Source organism: Staurois parvus, unplaced genomic scaffold (assembly GCF_062004578.1).
Source record: "Staurois parvus isolate SC_StPar_1 unplaced genomic scaffold, SC_StPar_1.0 ptg000048l, whole genome shotgun sequence".
NCBI lineage: Eukaryota > Metazoa > Chordata > Amphibia > Anura > Ranidae > Staurois > Staurois parvus.
In genome coordinates this window covers 12,966,839-12,992,312 of record NW_028317844.1, presented here as the reverse complement: position 1 = coordinate 12,992,312, position 25,474 = coordinate 12,966,839, and the positions used below count along the sequence as shown (strand labels likewise).

Sequence of the window (25,474 nt, the reverse complement as noted above, 5' to 3'; positions counted from 1 at the left end):
CGTGGATATTTTGTCTCTAAGCATAAGTTACAAGAGGTTCTAAGTACTACACACAAATAAATCAATGGGACACGTGGCTATGTCATAACATTTTTTGTTTTCCTTTCTTTATTTCACATTTGAATATAATTATTATTGCAACAGTCACTGGTGTTGTATATTTACGTACATGTATGTGGTACATGTGGACATTTGAATAGGTACACAAGGATATTTTGCTTTTAAGCATAATTTACAAGAGGTTCAACAGCATATTCTTTGAGCACAATGTTAAGGTATTTATTATTATTTTGATGAACACTGGTTGAGTTTTGGAACACTGCGTGACACTATTCGTATATATTGTAGTAGTAGTTATTGTTAGGCAAACATTAAGTGGGGAGTTTGAAAAGACTGTTTTCTTAAATATGTGATTATATGATGCATCAGCTCCCATGAAATGTTCCAGCTTATTCTGAAGTTGTGGTTTTGAAAAGGCTGAGCTCCACTGCACTAACCACCCTCGTAATCAAACTTGGCCAGCAGTAAATAAAGTGGTATCTTAGAAAACTCAAACCTAGTTTATATGGAACTGTGTGCATATACACTTCTTCAATGGAGGTCATAAAAACAGAAGAAAGACTGTAACACAGCCATAATGGAATGGATTTCATTGTATATATCACAGCCTATTACTATCACATTTGCAAGCCAGGGAGAAGTATACAAAATAAATAACGGGAAAGAAAATATAATCAAGTAAAGCAAAATAAGTAACATTCCTATATAGCTTCAGATGAAGCCCAGCATTAATTAACAGGCACAGTAAACATTCATAGTAGTTCAGCTATTATGGTAAATACATCCAGTATTTATCATAAGTCATACCTGTCGACCAGCTTTGATTTCCTTAAGTACTTTCTCATAGCAAACGTCTTCCATATCATGGAGTTGTTGAGTCTATAACATAAGAAAAAAAATATTATATATATATTTTTTTACATTTTATACACATATATATATATATATATATATATATATATATATATATCCTATTTACTGTAGGATGAATAAAAATATTTTACATCTCATCATTACAATTTCAAAAGTGGCTACTAAGATGGACTGCATAATTACAGTTTTACAACACCACTGGTATTTAGATACATTGACATGCATGACCTTTGAACTCCATGGCCTGAATAAAAAGCTCTTAGCGTACATGCATTTTTATTTTGACAGGAATTCTCACTGGCTTTTAAATACTCCTAATTTACATGAAATAGAGCATAACCCTATAGATAAAGGTTGATTATATTTTACTTTTTCCAGAATCTCATAAAAGAAGAGTTGAAAATGAAGCAGTAATTTGTGTGAATCTATAGATGTGAAAAACAGTGCAGTGCCACTCCTTTCCACTAATGCTAATACACATACACTAGTGATTAATAACACATTACAATATTTCAATATAATAAGAAGCATATATATATATATTTTTTAATGTCTGTATCTTTAATATGCATTCCACTTTATAGTGTGCATATAATAGTCTCTCCATGCATCTTTGTTATTACACTTCACACTGTGCAGAAAAAAACAAACAAAACACAATGTAGGTGTTCCTTTGTTCACTCTCCTCCCCCACTTGTGCTCAAACACCAGATGTGCGCTCACCTCCTCTTTTTAACCAATATGTTGCAGCAGGTAAAAACACACTTGTTTGCCTTTAAGGGATCTGTCAGGCCCATGGGGTTACAGTAACCATCCATTCAGTGGTGTCACCCCCCACCCCGCAGGGTGAACAACAAAAGAGCAGAACACACTGACAAATCCTCAATTCTGCTCAGTCTTCTCTCCCCTACTGTCAGCATATAAACTTTATAAGGCTTCCCTCTTCTCCCAGTGCAGCTGTTCACAGAGAGGAGGGCGAATATCAACAGATTCAGATACTTATACTAGTTGTTTGTAATCACTTTAAATGAAAAAACAATTGCATTAAATGTTTTATTATATATAATATACAGTGCATCCAGAAAGTGCACACATGTACATAAGTATTCACACCCTTTGCTCAATACTTTGTTGAAGCCCCTTTAGCACCAATTACAGCCTCAAGTGGCTTTGAGTATGGTGAAACAAGCTTGGCACATCTATTTTTGGGCAAATTCTCCCATTCTTCTTTGCAGTACGTCTCAAGCTCCATCAGGCTGGATGGGGAGCGTTGGTGCATAACCGTTTTCAGATCTCTTCAGATGTTCAATCGGGTTCAAGTCTGGGCTCTGGCTGGGCCACTCCAGGACATTCACAGAGTTGGCCTGTACATTGCTATTCATCTTTCTTTAGATCCTGACTAGTCTCCCAGTTCCTGCCGCTGAAAAACATCCCCACATCATGATGCTGCCACCACCATGCTTCACTGTTGGGATAGTATTGGCCAGGTGGTGAGCAGTGCCTGGATTCCTCCTGGCATTCAGGCGAAAGAGTTCAATCTTTATTTCATCAGAACAGAGAGTTTTGTTTATCATGGTCTGAGAGTCCCTCAGGTGCATTTTGGCAAACTCCAGGCGGGCTGCAATTTTCCTTTTATTGAGGAGTGGCTTACATCTGGCCACTCTACCATACAGGTCTGATTGGTGGAATGCTGCAGAGATAGTTGTTCTTCTGAAAGGTTCTCCTCTCTCCACAGAGAAACGCTGGAGCTCTTTCAGAGTGACCATCGGGTGCTTGGTTACCTCCCTAGCTAAGGCCCTTCTCCCTTGATCGCTCATTTTGGCCGGGTGGCCTGCTCTAGGAGCATTCCTGATGGTTCCAAAATTCTTCCATTTATGGATGATGGAGGCCACTGTGCTCATTGGGACCTTCAATGCTGTAGAAATTTTCCTGTACCCTTCCTCAGATCTGTGCCTTGATACAATTCTGCCTCGGAGGTCTACTGACAATTCCTTGGACTTCATGGCTTGGTTTGTGCTCTGACATGCACTGTTAACTGTGGGACCTTATATAGACAGGTTTATGCCTTTCCTAATCATGTTCAATCAACTGAATTTCCCACAGGTGGACTCCAATCAAGTTGTGGAAACATATCAAGGATGATCAGTGGGAACAGGATGCACCAGAGCTTAATTTTGAGTGTCATGGCAAAGACTGTGAATACTTATGTACATGTGTGTTTTTTTGTTTTTTTTTAATAAAATTGAAAAAAAGATTTCAAAATGAACTTTTCATATTGTCATTATGGGGTATTGGGTGTAAAATGTTGTGAAAAAAAAAATTAATTTAATCCATTTTGGAATAAGGCTGTAACATAAAATGTGGCAAAACTTAAGCGCTGCGAATACTTTCTGGATGCACTGTACCCTAACTCATGTGTTACTACTGTATTTCCACATGTATTAACACAGAATCCATTTAAAGTTGAACCCCAGGTAAAAACTAATTACACAGTTTAAATACATACAGAATACACATAATGTATGCCTAAGAATTTGCAAGCAGAAGTATTAAAAATGGATGCCAGAGACCATGTGAACAGGAACAAAAGGAGAGGACACCAAGGACTGTGAGACAGGGAGAAGGAGCAGACACTGGGGGGGCATGTGGTCAACGAGCAGGGGAAAGGATCAGTGAGCAGGAACTGAAAGGACATCAGAGGCCATGTGACAGAGAGCAGGAGGAAGGGACACTGGGGACCATGTGACAGGGAGTAGGCGGAGAGGACAGTAGGGCCGTGTGATCAGGGAGAAGGCAGAGAGGACAGTGGGGTATATGTGATCAGGGAGCAGGAGGAGAGGATGGCAGGGCCATGTGATCAGGAAGCAAGAGGAGAGGATGGCGGGGGCTGTGTGATCAGGGAGCGTAAGATCCTAAAGAGCTAGGGAACAACTAGTGTTCAGAATAAAATAGGACGGAAAATTAACACTATTTGGTGTAAAATATACTTTCTAATCTTTCTTCAAATATCCTCATTACATTAGTGGATAGCGTCTCCAACAGGAATGGTGTGGTAACATGTACAGTTGTGTTCAAAATAATAGCAGTGTGCTGAAAAAAGTGAATAAAGCTCAAAATCCTTCTAATAGCTTTTATTTCCATACACACAAATGCATTGGGAACTCTACACATTCTATTCCAAATCAAAACATGAAGAAAAATATATCAAATTTGTGTTGTTCCTCTAAAAAAATTGAAGAAAAGTGAATATTAGACTGTTCAAAAAAATAGCAGTGTTTGTATTCTTCTTTACAAACTCAAACATTCTCTATATAAACTGAAAAATGTTTGAAGATTTTGCTTTCCTTTGAATCACTTAATTAATATTTAGTTGTATAACCACTGTTTCTGAGAACTGCTGTACATCTGTGTTGCATGGAGTCAACCAACTTCTGGCACCTGTGAACAGGTATTCCAGCCATGGATGATTGGACTACATTCCACAGTTCTTCTCTATTTCTTGGTTTTGCCTCAGAAACTGCATTTTTGATGTCACCCCTCAAGTTTTCTATTGGATTAAGATCCGGGGATTGGGCTGGCCACTCCATAACATCAATCTTATGGAGCACATTTACTGGTGTGTTTGGGGTTGTTGTCTTGTTGGAACACCCATTTCAAGGGCATTTCCTCTTCAGCATAAGGCAGCATGACCTCTTCAATTATTTTCATGTATTTAAACTGATCCATGATCCCTGGTATGCGATAAATAGGCCCAACACCGTAGTATGAGAAACATCCCTATATCATGATGCTTACGCAACCATGCTTCACTGTCTTCACAGTGTACTGTGGCTTGAATTCAGTGTTTGGGGGTCGTCTGACAAACTGTCTCCGGCCACTAGACCCAAAAAGAACAATCTTACTTTAATCAGTCCACAAAATGTTGCGCCATTTCTCTTTAGGCCAGTCAATGTGCTCTTTGGCAAATTATAACCTCTTCAGCACGTCTTTTTTTCAACAGTGGGACTTTGCGGGGGCTTCTTGCAGATAGCTTGGCTTCACATAGGCATCTTCTAATTGTAACAGTACTCACAGGTAACGTTAGACCTTCTTTGATCTTCCTGGAGTTGATTGTTGGCTGAGTCCTTGCCATTTTGGCTATTCTATCCTTTCCAATGGTAGTTTTTTGCTTTCTTCCACGTCTTTTAGGTTTTGGTTGCCATTTTAAAGCATTTGCGATCATTTTAGCTGAGCAGCCTATCATTTTCTGCACTTCTTTATATGTTTTCCCCTCGCCAATCAACTTTTTAATCAAGGTACGCTGTTCTTCTGAACAATGTCTGGAACGACCCATTTTCCTCAGAATTTCAGAGAGAAATGCACTGTAACCAGCATGTACAACATTTGCTGCCTTCCTTCCTTAAATAAGGGCATTAATTGCCACCTGTTTTTCAAAGAATGAATAACCTCACTAATAGAACACCACACTGCTATTATTTTGAACATGCCCCTTTCAATTAATGATTAAATTACACAGAATCAGCAGCATGCATGTCATGACTGTTGGGTCTGTTGGATTTCTATTACTCTACTACACCTGCTAGTAAATTATTTGCCATGTAGAAATATCATTTCTACCAAAAACAGTGATTGATCAGGTTAGTGATGTCTGACTGCTATTATTTTGAACACAACTGTATATGTCCCTTGAACAACCATTCAAAGGCAAATCTTGCTGCGTAAAATGTGAGCAAGTTGTTTCTTTGGAAATCTAGATCCTGAATCTATAGAAGCAGCTGGAAACACTGCAGAGCATCAACAATCTGAAAGTGAATTTGGACCATACCCATCAGGTGATGGAAGGGGCCAGTACAGACATGGAGGTGCAGGCACCAGAGGAAAGTAGGTGGGTGACAGCTGGACGGGGTAGAGAGATTAGCATTAGAGAGACATGAGCACATAGCCAGTCTGTGGGAGCTAGAATTATTGTTGGTTGGTAGGGGATCAAATACTTATTTTACTCAATGAACTTCAACTCAATTTATAACATTTGTATCATGTGTTTTATTCTGGATTTTTGGTTGATATTTTGTCTCGATCATTTAAAATACATCTATGATAAAAAATTATACACCCTTGATTTCTTTTAAGTGGGCAAACTTACAAAATATGCAAGGGTTCAAATAATTATTTTCTCCACTGTATACAAATCTACATACATTAATACATACAGTATTATAGAGGGGGCAGTACGTGCATTGTGCAGAATGAAAGGACATAAAATGTACAATATGGGGGCAAAGTATTGAAATTTATAGGACAGCTACAATTAACCCCTTCATGCAGGCACCTCCTGGCCCTTTAAGGGGTATCTGACGCCAGGAGGCAGGGCAGGGTTTAGGGTCACGTGATCACCGTGATTGGCCGTCACGGAAGTCACATGATCGGAAAGGTCCTGATCGCAAGGGCAGATCGGAACCTTTCCATGGGATACCGACACATGTGCTGGGAGCTTGCAGCGCTCTCAGCAAGTTTGTTTACGAATGGTACACAAATATGCACCCATTAGCATATAGACGGTGTGAAGAGGTTAAAATAAATTAAGAACTGTGATAAGCTCTCCATATGTAGACACCTACTAAACCCTAAGGAAACCCATACATTAGTCTTTTTTTTTCTCAGTGGGTTGAATCACTTCCGCTGAGTTATTGTAATCTGACAGCAGGGAGACATCGCAGCCATCAGCGTACACTGATCAGTACTGCGATTTGTAGTTCGAGGCATTGATCGATCAGGAAAAACCTTAAAGGGTGGTTGTACAGAAGTCAAATGGTAGACAGACTTCTGAACAACCAGCCTGTCCATACATGGATTGAAATTCAGCTGGTCCCTGCTTTACAGGCCAAATTTATATCCATGTATGGTCAGCTTAACGCCTCACTGTGTCCATCAGATGCAGATTAGACACAAAGGGGTTGATTTACTAAACCTGAAAAATGCAAAATCTAGTGCAGCTGTGCATGGTAGCCAATCAGCTTCTAACTTCAGTTTGTTGAATTAAGCTTTGACAAAAAACCTTAAAAGCTGATTGGTTTCTATGCAGAGCTGCAGCAGGTTTTGCATTCTCCAGTGTTATTAAATCAACTCCAAAAAGTGCTTGGTCTGTATGTGAGACACCTCTGTGCCCCAACACATTTAACAGTGGACCCAGATGTGTTTAGGCCAAGCACTTGGTCATTCTCCTTCTGCAGAGGAGATCAATACAAACGGACTCACTCCGTGTGACAACTTTGGACAGATCACCAAGCACCAGCGTGTTCACATGAAAAAAGTCTCTAGTCCTGTGTAAACTATATTTAAGCTACTCTCATTTTGCATAAGGTAGCTTATCCTGCTTCTAGCAAGTGAACAAAGTAGCATGGGATTAAAGAAAAGCATGGGCAAAACATATTTTTATTTAACATGTGAAATTCATGAAACCATTTAAATATGATTTAAAATACATATATAGGAACTATTTTACCTGGAAAAGGATTTGTACATCTGCAGCCAGTTTTATGACTGAGGCACCCTGTCCTAAAACAGAAACAGATTCTTGATCCACAACTGCACCAGCAGCAAAGCTTTCTAAGCTTTCTAAGTAATATCCCCCAGCCTACTTATTGCTGTATTACTCTGCTATCCATCGCCTGTCACTCTGAGTGATGTTGTACAGAGGATTACAGGAAGGTACTTAAATTGCTGCATTTAAAAGTAAAATCATTTTGTTTTATGAATATATATATATAAATATCTGTCTAAAGTTATAAATGTTACCTTAAGTGAAGGCCATTTTCAGCTACATTGTGGTCAGCATTATATTATTCACAATTTCTTTGTAAATATCAACAACATCCATAACCGTTAAAAAAAAAAGAAAAGAAAAAAAAAACGATGCCACAGGGTAAAAATACAATGTCTTTCAAACATAAGTCAGGATAAAACAAACAAAGATGTGCTAGAAATATTGTACTGGTCCCTGAACGGATTCAGAATTAGCTGTTATTTTTTTGATTCCCATAGTATAAAGAAGCCAAGAATAGAAACAGAAATAGCTCTGGGCTATTTAGTACATGTAATTTTCAATATTTGTATGTGACTCTGGAGCTTAAAATTAATTGGAATAAAAAGCATTTCTGAATTCAGTCTTACAGCTTGGGTAAAACTACAATCTTTATAGAAATGTTTGATTTCCATTCTTGAAATCTTGTTTTAGTATTTCCCTCCAACTTTTCAACAGGCAGTTCTATGATTTATTTAAGATTCCATAACACCCTCTATGAAAATCAAGTTCCTTTTACAAAAAAGGGTCTATGCATTGAGTGAAAAAAGAAAAGATAGTTAACATTATTAATCAGACATAAAGGGAAAAAAGGGTAAATTAAAGTGGAACTGAACTGCATCTAAGCATCACAAAGCAAAATTCTATTTAATTCATTTTCAATACGCAAAGCAAACTCCCCCATCCACCCATGTCTCCATGCTTTATTTTGCTGAAAAATCACTTTTAAAAACACCCCCTATCATTTCTGTCCGTGGACATCTTGATAAGGGCAGATGATTCATGTAGCATTGACTTAAAGTCCATTTGCCGTTAACTCAGGTATGCAGGCAGGAGGGTGTGCTTAGCTGAGAAAATCCCTCCTTCCCTCCAGAAGACGCCTGGGATGTATGACATAAATTGCCTAGGCAGGGAAACAGGAAGTAACTGAAGAAACATAACAAAATAGTTCAAAACAAGTAAATATGATATACGTTCTGATCTATTTACTAATGCTAGCAGCATAAAAAATAAAGAATAGTCAATACTGACTGAGAATGAAGTTCCACTTTAATGGAACTAGAGCAAGAAAGTACAAAACCACTATCGAAATGGATTTCTACAACTGTCCACACATTTCTTACATACAGCCAACTTTCAGCTAGATTGACTGAAGGTATAACTAATCACACGCATTAATGTCACTATCATGCCATTCTATATGCAAAAAAGTACTGTGTATTGCATTGCATGTTAGATACTCCTAACCTTGAAAAAAACTCTTACATGACTTGAAGCATTGTCATATATAGAGTTGTTCATTTGGATTGAACACATACATTTTTATGGTGCACACGGAGTATAAAAAAAATAGGATTTTTGATATACCTGCAAATTCCTCATCTTGGACACAGGACTGGTTATACTGTATGTATGAGTTTTACTGTATATATGGGTTATACCGTATGTTGCTCCCTTCAGGTTATCAGTCACTGGCAAAAAAAATAGTGCTAGGGTCTATATAATCCTGTCCAGTGCGGGAGGTTTTTAACAAGCAATGAGTAATCCAAGACAGAGGAGAGGGACCTATGTTCTATACTCCATTATAAGTAATTTAGAGGTAAGTAAAACTTCATATTATCTTAATTGTACAGTACAGTACACAGGACTAGGATTCATAGACCATGAGACATACCAAAGCAATATAACTGAGGGGTGCGCAATGACATAACAACTGAAAACTGCCAACAGGCCAACTAGAAAAAAAAATTGGATTTTTATCTGTATACTTACTTGTAAAATCCATTTCTTGGAGTACATCACGGAACACAGAGCAAGTCATAATATTGACTGTGTGTGTTATATGCCACCTATAGGTGAATGAACACTGGCCAACCAATCAAATAGGAAGTCCTTCCTCATACAACCCCTCCTACACAGGAAGTACTCAGTTTTAGTAGCAACCATTGAAAATCCAGAAAGTGGGGAGGGACCTCTGTGCCCCGTGATTTTTTTTTTTTAATTTAAATACTTATTAATTTTTCAAAGTAATTACAAACACTTTCATCATATTCACAATAAATATATATAACTATTTCTTATTACCTTTCTTTTCCCTCTCCCCCCCCTTACCCACCCACCCTCTCCCCCCCCACCCATCCCTCCCCCCCCAACCACCCACTCTGCATTCTTTCACAACCTCTCATCTAAAGGAGGAATATCCTACCCTTCCACCCTCTCTATATCCTTCTACATTTCACTTTTTCGCGTTTACTCCAGATTTTTCCCATTTTTCCCATTTCGCATGGTATATCTCCATCTTATCTTCCTGCAAATAGTAGAGCTTCTCCATCTTACTAATCCAGTTTATTCTTACTATCCAATCCTCCTCTTTCGGTACTTCTGTTTTTCTCCAATACTTAGGGATCAGACTTTTTGCGGCATTTAAATAATACCCTAAACCCTAATAATACACCCCCTCCAACACCATGGTGATTTTTCTCCACATATCTTATTTTCAACACTTGGTGTAATGTGCCATCTTATCAAACACTTGTAGTTTATTTCTACATCTCTCAAACTTACATTTTCGTGAACTAATCTATTTATTTTCTTCTGTTTATCCTCATCTAATACCACCCCCATATCTCTTTCCCATTTCACTATGTGCATTGGTTTTGTGTTTGTGTCTAATTCTGTAAGAATTCTATATATTTTAGCCGTGCCGTGTTTCCCATCCCCCCGTGAATCCATCAACCTTTCAAACAAATTTCAATCCTTTTTCATTCTCAGAGGTTTTGGGAGATTTCCCGCAAAACATTTTAATTGATAATGCCACTCATCAAACCTAGAAAAAATCTCTCCCTTTTCCCTTACCAGATCTTTAAATGGCTTCAATTTCCCCTCCCTCATATCTCTTAGTTGAACATATTCCTTTTTAAACCATCTATCTGTTATCTTCTCTCTGCCTGGGGGAAAATGTTCTGTGTTTCTTAGTGGCATTAATATAGAGTTAAACTCCCACTTCATATATTTGTGTACTTTATCCCATTCCCTTAATACATTTAAAGTATATATGCTTACGTCCTCTTTTAATCCTCTATATTGTGCAGGTAACCAAATGATTCTATTCAAATCAGTTCCACTAAGTGCATTTTCAATTTTTACCCAACTTTTCCCCTCTAAATTAAACGTCCAGTCAAAAATTCTCCCTAGTATTTCTACTTTGTAATATCTCTTAATATCTGGAACTCCCAAACCACCCTTCTCTTTGTCTCTACTCAATATTTCATAGGACACTCTCGGTTTTTTATTCCTCCAAATGTATCTTATCATTCTTTTTATTACCTTGAAAAAAGCTTCTGGGAGTTTAATTGGGATCATTTGAAATCTATATAAGATTTTAGGTACAATTATCATGTTTACCAGGTTTATACGTCCTATCCATGATGTAATTCCTCTTTCTAAATTTTTTAATTCCTCCTTGACTTCGTTTAATAATGAAATATAGTTTAGTTTATACAAATACTTATATGCAGCAGTTAGTCTTACTCCCAAATATTTTATATCTCTTTCTTTCCATATGAAGGGGAATTCCTTTTGTATTTTCTCTTTTTCACTTTTTGGAATATTTATAGTTAGGATCTCAGTTTTTGTTGGATTAATTTTTAAATTTGATAGTTCCCCATATTTCTTCAGCGCCTTCATTAAGTTTGGGAGTGTTATCCTGGGATTCCCCACATAAAATAACAAATCATCTGCAAAGGCCGCCACGTTATGCTCTATAGCTTCTATCTGAATTCCCTTTATATCTCTATTCTTCCTTATTGTGGACAACAAGGGCTCCAATGACATAACATACAACAAGGGGGACAGTGGGCAGCCCTGTCTTGTTCCATTTGACATCCCAATAGGCTCTGTTCTTTCCCCATTTACTACAATAACTGCGGAGGGCTCCCTATACAACTTTCTAATCCATTCCCTCATTCTAACTCCAATTCCCAGGGCTTCTAAGGTGTCCATCATGAAGCCCCAGTCTACTCTATCAGGTAGCACATGTTCAGTGAACATCCACCGTAAAGACACTGGCCAAAAAACTGAGTACTTCCGGTGTAGGAGGGGTTATATGTATGAGGACTTCCTGTATGATTGGTTGGCCAGTGTCCACTCACTTATAGGTGGCATATAACCCACATTATGGCCTGCTCTGTGTCCCATGATGTACGATAAAGAAACACAGGTTTATGAAACCCAATAACAGCAATTTATTGGGAAGTGGTGTTGTTGCTATCTACTGATATAACTATATTTAATATTAGAACAACACTCAGAAAACAGGAAGAAGCAGTCTGCGGCAAAAGCTTACATCAGCTGAAGCCTGAACGCCCTCAAGGTAGGACATGAAAACGTGTGAACATAGAACTGGTGGTGGCTAACATCTCTGGGATACAGAAGGTTGATGTTGAGAAGACCAGAAAACACCAACATCTCTGGTGGAAGGGGCTCTAACGGGAAAGACAGAAATATTTTTCTTACTGTGTCCCCAACTCAAATTTAAAAAAAAAAAGTACAAATAATTATTATAAAGTTTTTGTGCCCTTTGTTTAAGTCTGCAATCTTTATTTATGACTAAATTCTCTTTGCAATCTGACAGCCACCTATAGTTTCTTGTTGGTGTTGGCAATGATCTGCAGGGCCTTACAACCTCTGCACTGTTGCCCCCACAGTGTGTATGCTCCCTCTCATTATTGTAAGTAAGCTAAGTCTACACACAGCTTACTGTTGAGGAAATCCCGTTTGTCACTACAGCTCTGGCTGGGGGCAGGGAAAAGTAGGAGCGGGTTTCATGTCCTGTGACATTGCCTCGACTTTTTTCACGCCCTTCCTCAAGACTGCAAATTGGATTTGAGCTGTCAGTCAAGGATCTAATCAGCCCAAAGTCGTTGGTGGGTGAATCAGTTCCTTGACTGACAGCTCCTCCAAGCTTTGCATAGGTTGGGGAGAGGACCTTAAAAAAGCTGAGGAGAAGCAACAGGACATGTCACCAACTTTGACTTAGCCCCACCCTCAGCCCGAGCCATGCTGCAGTAAAAAAAAAAAAAGCAAGAAAGTCACGTGACCACACAATGACTAAGTTGAAAAAGGCACTTAATAAGGTTATTCCTAAAGCTGTTCACATGTAAATTAATAACTAGTGGTTGCTTAACCACTTGCCCTCCCGAGGATTTACCCCCCTTAATGACCAGGCCTCTTTTTGCTACTCGGCGCTGCACTAATTCAACTGATAATTGCGCGGTCATGCAATGCTGTACCCAAACAAAATTTACGTCCTTTTTTTCACACAAATAGAGCTTCCTTTGGGTGGTATTTGATCACCTGTGCACTTTTTATTTTTCATGCTATAAACAAAAAAAGACCAAAAATTTTGAAGAAAAACAATATTTTTTACTTTCAGCTATAAAAAATATATAGTAAACTCAAAGTTGGTTATAAATTTAGGCCAAAATGTATTCTGCTACATGTTTTTGGTAAAAAAAAATCCCAATAAGTGTATATTGATTGCTTTGTGTGAAAGTTATAGCGTCTACAAACTATGGTATAGATACTGCAATTTACGCCATTTTTTTTGCTATACAGCGCTGCACTAGTTTAACGGACAATTGCGCGGTCATGCAATACGGTACATAAATGAAATGTATGTCCTTTTTTTAAACAAATAGAGTGTTCTTTGAGTATTATTTGATCGCCTGTGCGTTTTTCATTTTTTGCGCTATAAAAAAAAAAAAGGCTGACAATTTTGAGAAAAAAAAAACAATATTTTGGACTTTTTGCTATAAAACATGTCCAGTAAAAAAAATGTAAAAATCTAATTTCCTCATAAATTTCATCCAAAATGCGTTCTGCGACATGTCTTTGCTAAAAAAAACCCCAATACGTGTAAATTAATTGGTTTACGTGAAAGTTATAGTGTTTACAAATGGCGGGAAAGATACTCGGATTTTTAACTTTTGTTATACTAATAATGGCGGCGATCAGCGACTTATGGCGGCGATCAGTGACTTATGGCGGTGATCAGCGACTTATGGCAGGACTGCGGGACTGTGGCGGACATTCTGACACTGGGGGGGAACTGACTTGGGGTCACTGACATCCACAGTGACACCAATACAGTGATCAGTGCAAAAAAAACCCACTGACACTGTACTAATGGCACTGGGGAGGAAGGGGTAACTTTTTTATTCACTGAAAGGGTTAACCGTGTGAGGGGAGTGTACTGCACGGGGACACGCTGATCGGGAGAGATAAAACTTTTCTCTCCCGATCAGCGCGTCAGGAGCTGTCAGGGAACTGACATAAAGCAGAGCTACTGCAGCCCTGCTCTCTGTCAGTGATTGCCGCTAATCGGCAGGATACAGCCATTAATGACTGGCTGTGACCCGGCGACTGACACCTGCGGCCGGGATCGGTGGTGCAGGTAGGGCGCGTCTCGTGCGCGCCCCCTACCTGTTTTGCAAAAGCGCGTTTTAAAACGTGCTTTTGCCCAGCCGTGCCGCCCTATTTCTACAGTGGCTGGGCGGCATGTGGTTAATCATGTAGACATGCCCTGGAAATGAGTTGTATGATTCACCTGGAAATGGTGGCGTGGGAGGCAGGGCTTCCATTACATGGTCCCTTGAGCAAAACAAAGAGGAACTCAAGTCTTGTGAATAGACACTGTAGCTTTCAGGTATACCCTAACAGCCCTGACCACATTCAGACAATGTAAAGCAATCTCCTTGTAATTGTTTAGACCTGGACAAAGGGAATGGAGGACATTGTCTCACTGAGGTGAAAGGAAGAGACCATCTTAGGCAAAAATAGAGTATTGATTCTCAAAGCCACTTTGTCTTTGTTCAAAATACGAAAAAAAAACTATTTACAAGAGAGAGCTACTAACTCAGAAACACGTCTATAACAGATGTGATGGCAACCAAGAAAGCAACTTTAAAGGCCGGGTCTTACAAGGAACAACATGAGCAACTCCTAATAAGGGATTGTAGGGCAAGGGGTTTCTTGAAGAGGATGGATAAAGCAGAAACCTTTCTATTGAGGATACGCGGGGTCAGGTGCTGGTCAAGACAAGACTGAAAAAGGGCCAGAAAACAAGTGACAGTATTCCATGGGGGTAAGCCTTCTGTCCTTGCACCATGAAAAAAAGGTCTTCCATGTGCAATGGCAAATCCTACTGGAGTTAGGGTCTTCTGCTCTTAGCAAAGTGGGAATAACTGAGTCAGAGAAACCCCTATTCTTTAGCAGTTGTATTTCAATTACCATGGCATATGGGTGGTTTTAAACCTCCGATATGAAATATGAAAAAAGCACATCATTCTAGACTGTGTACTTGCCTATCTCCAAAGCAGTGAGTATGATATCTCTCTGCTGCTTTGTACCACTGTGAGGTTCCTTTCACATGAGCAGTCCAAAAGGGTCCGGCTGTCGTTTTTTAAGGTGGACTTTATCGAACCCTCCATTCTCCTCTATGGAGCGGTGGATGTAAACGGATTTGTGTCTGTTCACACCTGCCTACCGCAAATCCAACCCAATCCGCCAAAAACAAATGGAAGGGAATCCAATCTGTTCCATTTCGGTGGACTGGATTGGACGGCAGTCGGGTGTAAACAGACAGCTGGTCCATTTACATCCATCTCCCCATACAGCAGAGTGGGCCGTGTAGCTTCTGCCCACTCTGTTTAGCTCAGCAGGGGATCAGTGGACAGATTTCCTGCTGAGCAAACTGGATCTGCCCCATGTGAAAGGGACCTCAGCAGCATGAGTCACTATTGGCAGCTTAACCCAACACCAAGATTTAAAAAGGTGACGGGGGATCGAGCTCCAGAACACAACCTGTGACTAATGTCCATAGCTGTGCTTGTGAAAGGGGGGGGTGTCACAGCTATCCTCACTGAAAATGGCTCTGTGAAAACTTCAGTTGCCCCACCTTGGCTGCCAGGGGTAAAAAAAAAATCCTTGTGTCTTCAGCACAATATACAGAAAAAATTACTGCATATAAACAGGTTTAATTTATGTAGGAAAATTTGTTTCATCTCTGTGTATCACTTAGCCACTCCTTTGGGTCTTTGAGAGGGTTTTCAACCACTTTAAAGTCAGTGACTGAGAAGCAGAAGGAAATAGGGGCCATGGGCCAGTAAGTCTGGTCTGCTTGAAAGAGGTCAAGGCTCATCTGCCAGAAGTCTAAGTATGTCCATGTACCACATTCTTCTGGGCCAAATTTGTGCAACGAAAATAATCAAAACCCTTTTTTCGATCTTGCTCAGGAAACAAGGAGGATCTTCATTGGAGGGAATGATATGCTATGCACCCATACGTTAACACATATAGAGACTTGTAAATCATATTAACGATGTAAAAAAAAAAAATGAATGAATTGCATTGTGATATAACAACATTATACAATTGACAAGGAATTTCACTGTATTGTTCATTTAAGCACAAGAGACTCCATTTTGCTTGCAATGGTGCAGTATCCTTCAAAAAACACAGACCAAGCTTTACTAGAATTTCCCCCCCCCCCCACATCCCTTTTAGTTTCACAACTGTTGGGCATAGCTGATGATATATGAACTGTGACATTTTTCTATTTGCTAGTTTTTAAAGTTGTTGTAAAGGCTTAAGTTGTTTTCCCTAAATTAATTCTCTTCATAAGTTTTGCAAAACTGACAGAAACACTGACACATAGTGGCAGAATGCCTCCTACGAAAAGGAACTGAATCTAAATATAAGCTTGGTGCGCTCTTTTCTTTTGTTCTCTACTATAGTCTATATCAAGCTTCCCCAGCTTCGTGTTAGAGCTGCACAACCATTGATCAGTATTGGATGAACATTACCAATTTATTTGATTAACCTTCCTCTGATCTGAGCCCCTGAGCGCAGGAGGTGGTGGATGTGTGCATAATAATTAGACAGCTTCTTTTCCTGAGGCAAAATGGGCCAAAAAAGAGATTTAACTGACTCTGAAAAGTCAAAAATTGTAAAAAGTCTTTCAGAGGGATTCAGCGCTAAGATATTGGGGCATGATCACAGAACCATCAAAAGTTTTGTTGCAAATAGTCAACATGGTCACAAGAAATGTGTTGAGAAAAAAAGATGCAAACTAACTGCCAAAGATTTGAGAAGAATCAAACGTGAAGCTACCAGGAACCCACTATCATCCAGTGCTGTCATACTCTAGAACTGCAATCTACCTGGAGTGCCCAGAAGTACAAGGTGTTCAGTGCTCAGAGACATGGCCAAGCTAAGGAAGGATGAAACCCGCCCCCCACTGAACAAGACACAAACTGAAACTTCAAGACTGGGCCAAGAAATATCTGAAGACAGATTTTGCAAAGGTTTTATGAACTGATGAGATGAGAGTGACTCTTGACGGACTAGATGAATGGGTCCGTGGGTGGATCAATAACTGGCTCAGAGCTCCACTTTGACTCAGACACCAGGAAGGTGGAGGTGGGGATTCTGGTATGGGCTGGTGTTATTAATTTCTCTTTTGGCTCATTTTGCCTGAGGAAAAGAAGCTGCCTAATAATTATGCCTTTATATAGGGTGTCAATCTCCTTAGGCCACAACCTACCTCATTACTCTCCTAGATTGTAAGCTTGAAAGAGCAGGGCCCTCGATCCCCTCATGTTTTGCATTGTATTGGTATTGTTCTGTCACATGTTCTGTCCCCCTTTGTAATGTACAGCGCTGAGCGAACTATTGGCGCTTTATAAATACTGTATAATAATAATAATTACACAAATACACATTACCTGATATGCTTAAATCAAACAAGCATTCAAGTTTATACAGCTTGGAGTTGGACAATATGCATAAAAATGATGATTTGGACAAAAAACTGACTTGACTAATAATTGTGTACACAATGTATATGGTTCACTATTTTTAACATTATAAAGCTGATATCTTTCCTTTACTCAGGAAATCCATTTTACACACTGTGGTATAGCGATACCCAGTCCTTTTTTGTTTTATATGTCATGTTTTCTCTTTTACTCTCTTCTTTTTCACATAAGTACTGGTCTTGAAACTGCATTTACTTCCTTATTTGTTGTTTTAAGTATTTTGTATTTGAAAATAAAAGAATATAGTAAAAAACGTCCATTAGTCCATCTACCTTTGAAATAAACATCCAACTGCACCCTGATAGACATAAAGATGAGAAAATGTTCACCTCAACATCACCAACTCCCAAGGACACAAAATCACCTTCTGTGCTGGACCTTAATATTAGAAAAGGCCAAATGTGCATGGTCCCTTCAAAAAGCAGGGATGGGCTCTAATGAAGGATTAAGCTTTCTCAGAATGAACAGCATGGAGGAAATCCCAGTGATCAAACTCAAAAAGAAAAAAGGAAAACCATTGTACTCTCTGCCTTGTTTAAATTCAACGAATGTTTAAAAACTCATTCATATGAAAGAAAACAAAGTCAGCTCACCTTAGATTAGTAGCTCCAGAGACAAGACATGCCCAACCACTCATCACTCTCACTGGCTGACACGAAGAATCAAATCCACTGGTCTGTGCTGCTACTGGAACACAATATCTCCTTTCTGCTTGGAACATGGTCAGCTCTCGGTTCTGCCCTATGCACATTGTTATTAATTGACTTCATCAGGTCCCCTGGCCCAAAAATGCTTTATTAGATCCACAATTCAAGAAACAGCATACAAGCTGCTTAAACAGTTGTAAACCAACCCAGAGAAAATGAAGCTTATGATTGATCTTCAAGGTGAGGCTTAGATTCATTATCCATACCTGGTGGAACAGTCACCACGTTACTACGGTTTCAAAATAGAAGACCCTTTCATCTACATTCTAAATCCATACCCTAACCAGCTTACAACTATTTATCTACCATATTTACCTATTTTCTCTTGTTTCCATTTTCGCTCTCTGTATAGAATCCATGACTTCTGAAGGAGCACACTTTAAAGGATAGGTTCAACTTTCCTAACATGTTACACCCATTTTCAGGGTGTAACATGCAACATGTCATGAATGGACTAGCCCCCGTTCCTCCCCACTAGCCGTCACATAAAAAAAATTGTTTATGGTTGTGTAGGGCTCCGCTTACACGGCCATGTCATTAATTCACGGTGTTCTGTTAATGAACTACAAGTCCCGACAGCCTTTGTGGCTGTTGGCTTGTAGTTCTCAATGAACTGCCACGGCGCTGTGGAGAGCTGTGGTAGTTAATTGATTCTGGTCAGTATATCTGCTTGCCTATACATCCAATACACTGAACGAATGCAGCTGTCCCTGGGCATTCTGACAGAGAATACAAATGACTAAAAGAAAATCTCTGAAGGCTGCATTATGTTAATTATTCAAATACTCATTGTTACCTAGCTCTCTTTAAAAATAGTTCATATATTTATAAACTGTCACGCAGTAACATTAGAATATTTAATATAGCATTAATAAATTTGGGAACAATGAACGCTTACCTACTAGGTTTGTTAATGGCAACAGAATATAGGACATAGTTTTATGAACAGTGAGCAAACATTCATTTCCATAACTAAACAGACAAAATGCTACCCTAGCATATTAAATGCAAGCCTCTCCAGTGACTGCCAAACCTTCGCATTCTCACATTTAATATGCTGCACAGCACTGACCTTATCATGCACTGTCAGAGTAGTATGGAAATTGACTTAAAAAAAAATAAAAAAATAAAACTCAACTATAATGTCTGCTACATTGTTATTTCACTATTCAAAGTCAGTTTTCTAGGAGACATGATAAGGTGATAGTCAACATTATGTTTTCAGTTGGCAGTATCTATTTCTTGTGAGAAAGTTACCATCTGTTGATTTGCTTTCTAATTTGGCTTCAAGAAACATTAAAATGAAGCAAACGTCCAACTGAATAGTCTAAAACACTGAAAAAGTCCAATTCAATACCAAACCTACACACTGTACATTAAAAAGAGGCCTGACAGTTCTATAGCAGATACAAATCCACTTAGCATAAAACATTTTGAATGTTTACTTGCCCAGCATGCATTATCTACAAAATCTACAACAATAAAATCTACAACAATGATAAGTGTAGAGGCAAACAAGTACAAAAGTGAAATTGTAGATAGATAGATAGATAAAGATTTATTATAAACACTCCTGCCTATTTTCTTTTCAATGGAATATTTATCTTTTCAATGGAAGATCTGTAAATACACCATCTAGAACCTAATACCCTCAGATACAATGAAGCTGTATCCATCCCTTCATACACTGGCATACTAAGTGGCTGAGTACCACTTCATTACAGCATACTGCCTGACAGCTCCGCTTACATCTAACAAAGCTCCTGTTGAATCAGATAAGATGTTTTCCCCTGCAGCATGCATGCTGAGCTATGGCTGCCAAGGAAAAAGACAGTGAAAAAATGAATGCCAAGTTTCTGCAAATGGTCCTGGCAAATTACAATGAACTTCAACATAAACATGGGACATTTTTACATTAAAGGGTTTGGTTTTGAAGTTCATTCAGATCTACCCAGTCTGCTGTAGCATCTTAATGTGTGTTACTGTATATAAATGGGAGGCCAACCCCCCCCCCCCCCTCCCCCAGCACAGTTGGCAACCATCAGTAAAAATAGAGAAACATTTTTTCCTTATTTGTACAAGTCCATCTATTAGAATCTGTGGAAAAAAATAGTTTTGAGGTTGTGGCAAGCAGTGCAGTGCAGCTCAGAGCAGAGGTAGCATGCTACACCTTCAACTAGATTCTGTTGGCTGCCACACATGCAGAACAGGCAGATTTATAGAGGTGAGGGCTGCTGACTGTGCAGAGGGTTACTGTTTCTGGATAGGACTAACCTATTCACAACATACAGCAGCTCCCTTGTGCCCTATTGTGTTAATCCTGTCAGCATATCAGTGCTCTGTATAATAATCCCTAGCTAGCAATCAGATTCTCCCCAACACTGGTGTTTTATTAAATTCTACCCCCCATCCCCACCCCAGTACTGCTCCACCTTTCATTAAAAAAGGTAAACAACCCTATCAAACTATGTTGGATTTCTTAAGGAACCCCACGTATATCAGGATGACTGCAATCCCACCAACGACTAACTTTTCAACTATTTACATCCCCACAGAAGCCAATTCTCTAGTAAATAAAAGAAGTGAAGGGGATGCACAGAAAGTTTTAAAACTACTTCTCATCCTGCCAAACTATGTTTAATTCCGCTTGTATTCTACATTACTGCAAACTCACCAACACATTTATCTCAAACAGGCACCTACATGTACTAGGGCAGCTATTGCCCCTTATGGATACAGAATTTACACTGCTGGATTTATACTCTTGATGCTACTCTTCTTTCAATTCATTTTTATTTAATCTCAAGCAAAAACAACATGTTATATACCACTGTCCTCAAATTAGTATATCCTCTAAATGGCAATTGCATGACTATACTTAAAGGTATGACCTTGTTTACATTATTAACCACGCCCCGAGGGGGATGGCAAAGAAAGAAGGGAAAATGGAAAAAAGAACAACTTAGACCCTACAAACTAACATATACCAAAAATAACATAGCAAGACACCACTTATACTGTTATGTAAAGGAACCTTGCCACACCATTGTTCCTAGTCTAGATCTCTCATTATTCTCATTTAAAAAACATATGAATCCAGCAATTCCATTTGGTTTCAAATGATTTAATAGTGTTGGAGCTGTACGCGTAAAACCTTTCATGGTGGGCAGAGGTGTAAACCCTATAGATAACCTCTGAAATGTTGGGTGTTGTATTCGTTTTCCAATATGAAGTGATTGAGAGACGAGTCACTGCTAGAACTTGGGAAATGATCGTATGATGTTGATTCAAACATTGTAAGATTTTAAAAGAGCCAGGTCTGGGGATGGAGAGGTTAAAAATCCTGCTATTTAAGAAATTAAAGAGAACACAGCTTTCCAAAAGCTTCTCAAGCTTCTACATTCCCAAAGTATATGAAATAAATTACTCACATCACCACATTGAGGTGGATTTACTAAAGGCAAATAGGCTGTGCACTGTAAGTGCAGTACAAGTGCACCTGCAAGTGCAGTTGCTTTAGATCCGTGGGGAAGCTCTGAAATGAGGTGAAGCACTTCTGATTTCTTTCATCCAATCATGTGCAAGAAAATATGCTGTCTAGAGCAACTGCACCTTCAGTGCACAGCCTGTTTGCCTTTAGTAAATCAATCACATTGTCTCCAACAAGAAAATTCTAGATAGTTTCAAAGGGGTGAGATAAAATTGTTCCCAATGGTTGACGCACCTGGAATGTTTGAAGGTAAGAGCTAAAGCTCTTTTCCATTCTAGGGTTCATATGTTTTGTGGAGATCTTTTTCCCAAGACAACATATGATAAATTTTCACAAATATTTTGGTAAATTGAAGGCGAGCATAGAACCTAGAAATCCCGTCCTTCTTATACGGTCTTTCCTGCAATGCTTGCCATATTGTAGTATTTACTTTCACCTCTATGAGATAATGTTTAGATAGTAGGTGTCAAATTTGTATTTTGGCAAAGGAGCCAGAGCATGGTGCCTCCAAAGGGATGTCTTTGATATGCTTTATCCCTAGTTTCGTCCACGGCAGTTCAAATATAGATGGAATTAAATATTTAAAAACATATAAAGGTGTGGTGATTCTTTCATACTGGTTGAGATTGGTGCATGGTCACACCATGAAATGGAATGGATCCTTGCTAGAGACACCTTGGAGAGCAAATGGAGGTCAGACACAAAGAGGTCTATATGGGTGTAGATCTTATGTGGTACAGAATAATAAGTGTAGTTATTTTCCATTCGGTTAAGACACCTCCACATGTCGTATAGATCCTCTTCCTGTAGAAATGCGTGTACGGTGGTACATGAAGCGCTGGAACCAGTGGAAGGGATCTGTGCTTTGTTCGGTGCATATATATTTGCAACGGTATAAGTAGTATTAAGTCTCACACAAGAATAACAAAGCGCCCTTAAGGGTCAAGTAGAGAGTCGTGAAGCGTGAAGGATATGGCTATTAAAGTGCCTCTTTTCTTGACTTACGCATTTGCAGTAAAAATATGGGGGAACAATTTGTGTGCGCATTTGGGGGTTTAGCAGCTAGAAAATGCATTTGGGGGTTTAGCAGCTAGAAAATGCATTTCTTGTATACAAATGACATCTTCTTTGAGATTTTTAGCTTCTTGCCACAGCTTTAAGCTTGAAAGGGCTATTCAGACCGTGGGCATTCAGAGAGATAACTTTAAGAACCATGTATAAGGATAAATGTCCACTTGGTTTTGTTGATGTCATACTCCCAGGACATGAAGGATTTTTCAACTTCTGGCTATATACTCTTTTCCATTGCCAACCATCAGTACACTTACCGTAGGGATTGTCTCTTCATCTGTAAGAAATTCTTGGGTGGCAATTTGGTATCAAAGGAGTCTCCAAATAAACTAAAAACAGTACAACAAAAAGATAAACAAGTAAAAACATGAGATTTCTTTCAAGGAGTGGACCATACCACATATTTATAAGGGGGGTATGCGCCCATTAGAGCAACAAAGTATACCTGAATTTATTAAGCACCTGTCACATCTTTACTTTGTGATGACTCAGTTGTGTGTTAGAGCTAGTTCACACTAGATGCAGTCCAGTGCGTTTTCTGCCTGTATCAAAAATGCATGCACAGTGTTTTCCGTGTATTCCAAAGGCCCTAGTTCACACCAGTGCAGTAAGTTCCAATCAGAATCATACTGAAACATAGCAAACTGCATCAAAACTGCACAACAACGGAGTGTGGTGTGCACTGTAAGCAAAATCGTATCTGGAAGGCATCCAGAGTGCATTTTTGTGGTGTGAACTGGCCCTCAAAGTCAATCAGGATTTTTTTCCACACATTGATTCTACCCTAGAGGGTGATGTTTTAACTGGTGCAGCCTTTTCATCAGCGGGCAGTATGCCCCAGTATTTTGAAAGTTGCATACCTTCATCCACTGAGATCACTGTGTAGGTTTTCCATTCCCAAGTGACCATCAGCTTAGCCGGGAAACCCCAACGGTATACAAGGTTGTTGCTGCAATACAATTTCGTGAGGGAGATCAGTTTTTTACGGGTCATCATAGTATGTTGCGGATATGTTTGTCGTGTGTAATGCATTAAAGCCTCTTTAATGTGGTAAAAATGCATTCTGGCTATGACATCGCGAGGTACATTATCAGGCAAGTATGCTGGCTTGGGTAGCTTGTGAGATCTATCCACGGTTATTTCCCGCTTAGGCGTATCAGGTAAGAGGATAGAAATGAATTGCTGTATATAGTTGCAGAGGTCTTATGGAGGGATTGTTTCAGACATGCCCTGGATTTTAAAGTTATTTCTCCTTGAACAATCTTCATCAGCTGCAATATGCACATCCACCAATTTGCTGTGTGCTATTGCAAATTTCCCCATCAAGTTTTCTGTATGATTCATTCTCTCACCAAGTGCATCTACTTCTAATCTGATTTGACTAACCATACATAGCATATATCTCTATGCAAGGAGCCCCTTAGTGACACCATCATGTCCTTCAGTGTTTTATCAGATATTGGCTGGCCCAGTGTGGGATAATCATCAATGCATTCTATAAATTCTCTAGTAGAGTCCCCAGATTTATCCCCTTTATGCTGCTCAACTGCATATTGATGAGTGAGAGACATCCTGGAGCTAGCTTTTACAGGGCTGTTAAGCAGAATTTCTCCATGTGATGAGCGGCTGCTTCCCCTGGAGTAAGAGCTGCGTGGAGAGCCGCTGATGGAGGAGGTGTGTGATTTACTGTAGCCGATGCCATCTTGAGACGCCGGAGTTCCAGGTGCACAGAAGAATTCTGTCAGTTTGTGGGGCCCTCCTGTCCTTTTCCTATTCTCCATGTTGTTCGGGAGGTGTTTATGTTCCTAACAAGGTTCGCATGTGCACTGTCACATCCTACAATGTGTGAGTGAGTGTGTACGTATGCACTTTGTGCACTGAGCTGCATATGACATACTCCTGACATTGCATCTCTGCCTTGTTTTGAAGATGTAAGTTCCAGGGCTGTCATTGTTATCCTTGATTCACTACTAACTGGGTCACTGGCCTGAAAAAAGAATGTGTCCCTGGCATCTGATATGCACATATTGGTTCCAGATCACTAACTTACTGAGTAAGTGGGTCACATGCTCAGCACCACTGCATTTTAGAGAATGTTTTGTATTTTTTTAATGGATAGAAGGTATTCCCTAATTAGACAAGGTAGATATTGTGATGCCATTTGCCTCTCCTCTCCACCTCGTCCACTGTGAGAATGCCTTGTATTCACTGAAAAAAATTGAATGATGGCATTCAGAGCCCGTGGAGTAGTAGCTGGAAGATCATGGCTATCACTGTATGTAACTCGGACTACTACTGTGATTTTCAGCATCCCCAGTTGCCTAACATTTCGTATTTGTTCCCTTTTGCTTTACCACATATACCATTAAAAGCATTAGTTATAGGGGCGGGACCGGCTTCTGGAGAACATGGCCACAAAGTAACAGAGCTCTAATCCACAGCGGCGATCCGGAGCTTAACATAGTGCTCCTAAGCCTCAGAATACAGTGGTTTCACTGCTCAGAGCATCGGGTCACATCACCCATCATGTCCAGGAAGAGGGAGGAGAATGGGAGACCAGGCAAAATGACAGATTTTTTTCAGCAGCCCTCCAACA

At 39.4% G+C, this 25,474-nt stretch overlaps 1 protein-coding gene across 1 annotated transcript in view; it reads right to left on the bottom strand.

The window, feature by feature from the left end:
* Positions 1-25,474, bottom strand: part of ASCC3 (activating signal cointegrator 1 complex subunit 3) — a 915,848-nt gene that overhangs the window by 520,737 nt on the left and 369,637 nt on the right. Inside the window, exon 12 of the mRNA XM_089665174.1 lies at positions 868-939. Within this exon, the coding sequence (XP_089521300.1) occupies positions 868-939 (72 nt within the window). The remainder of the gene's footprint in view (positions 1-867; positions 940-25,474) is intronic.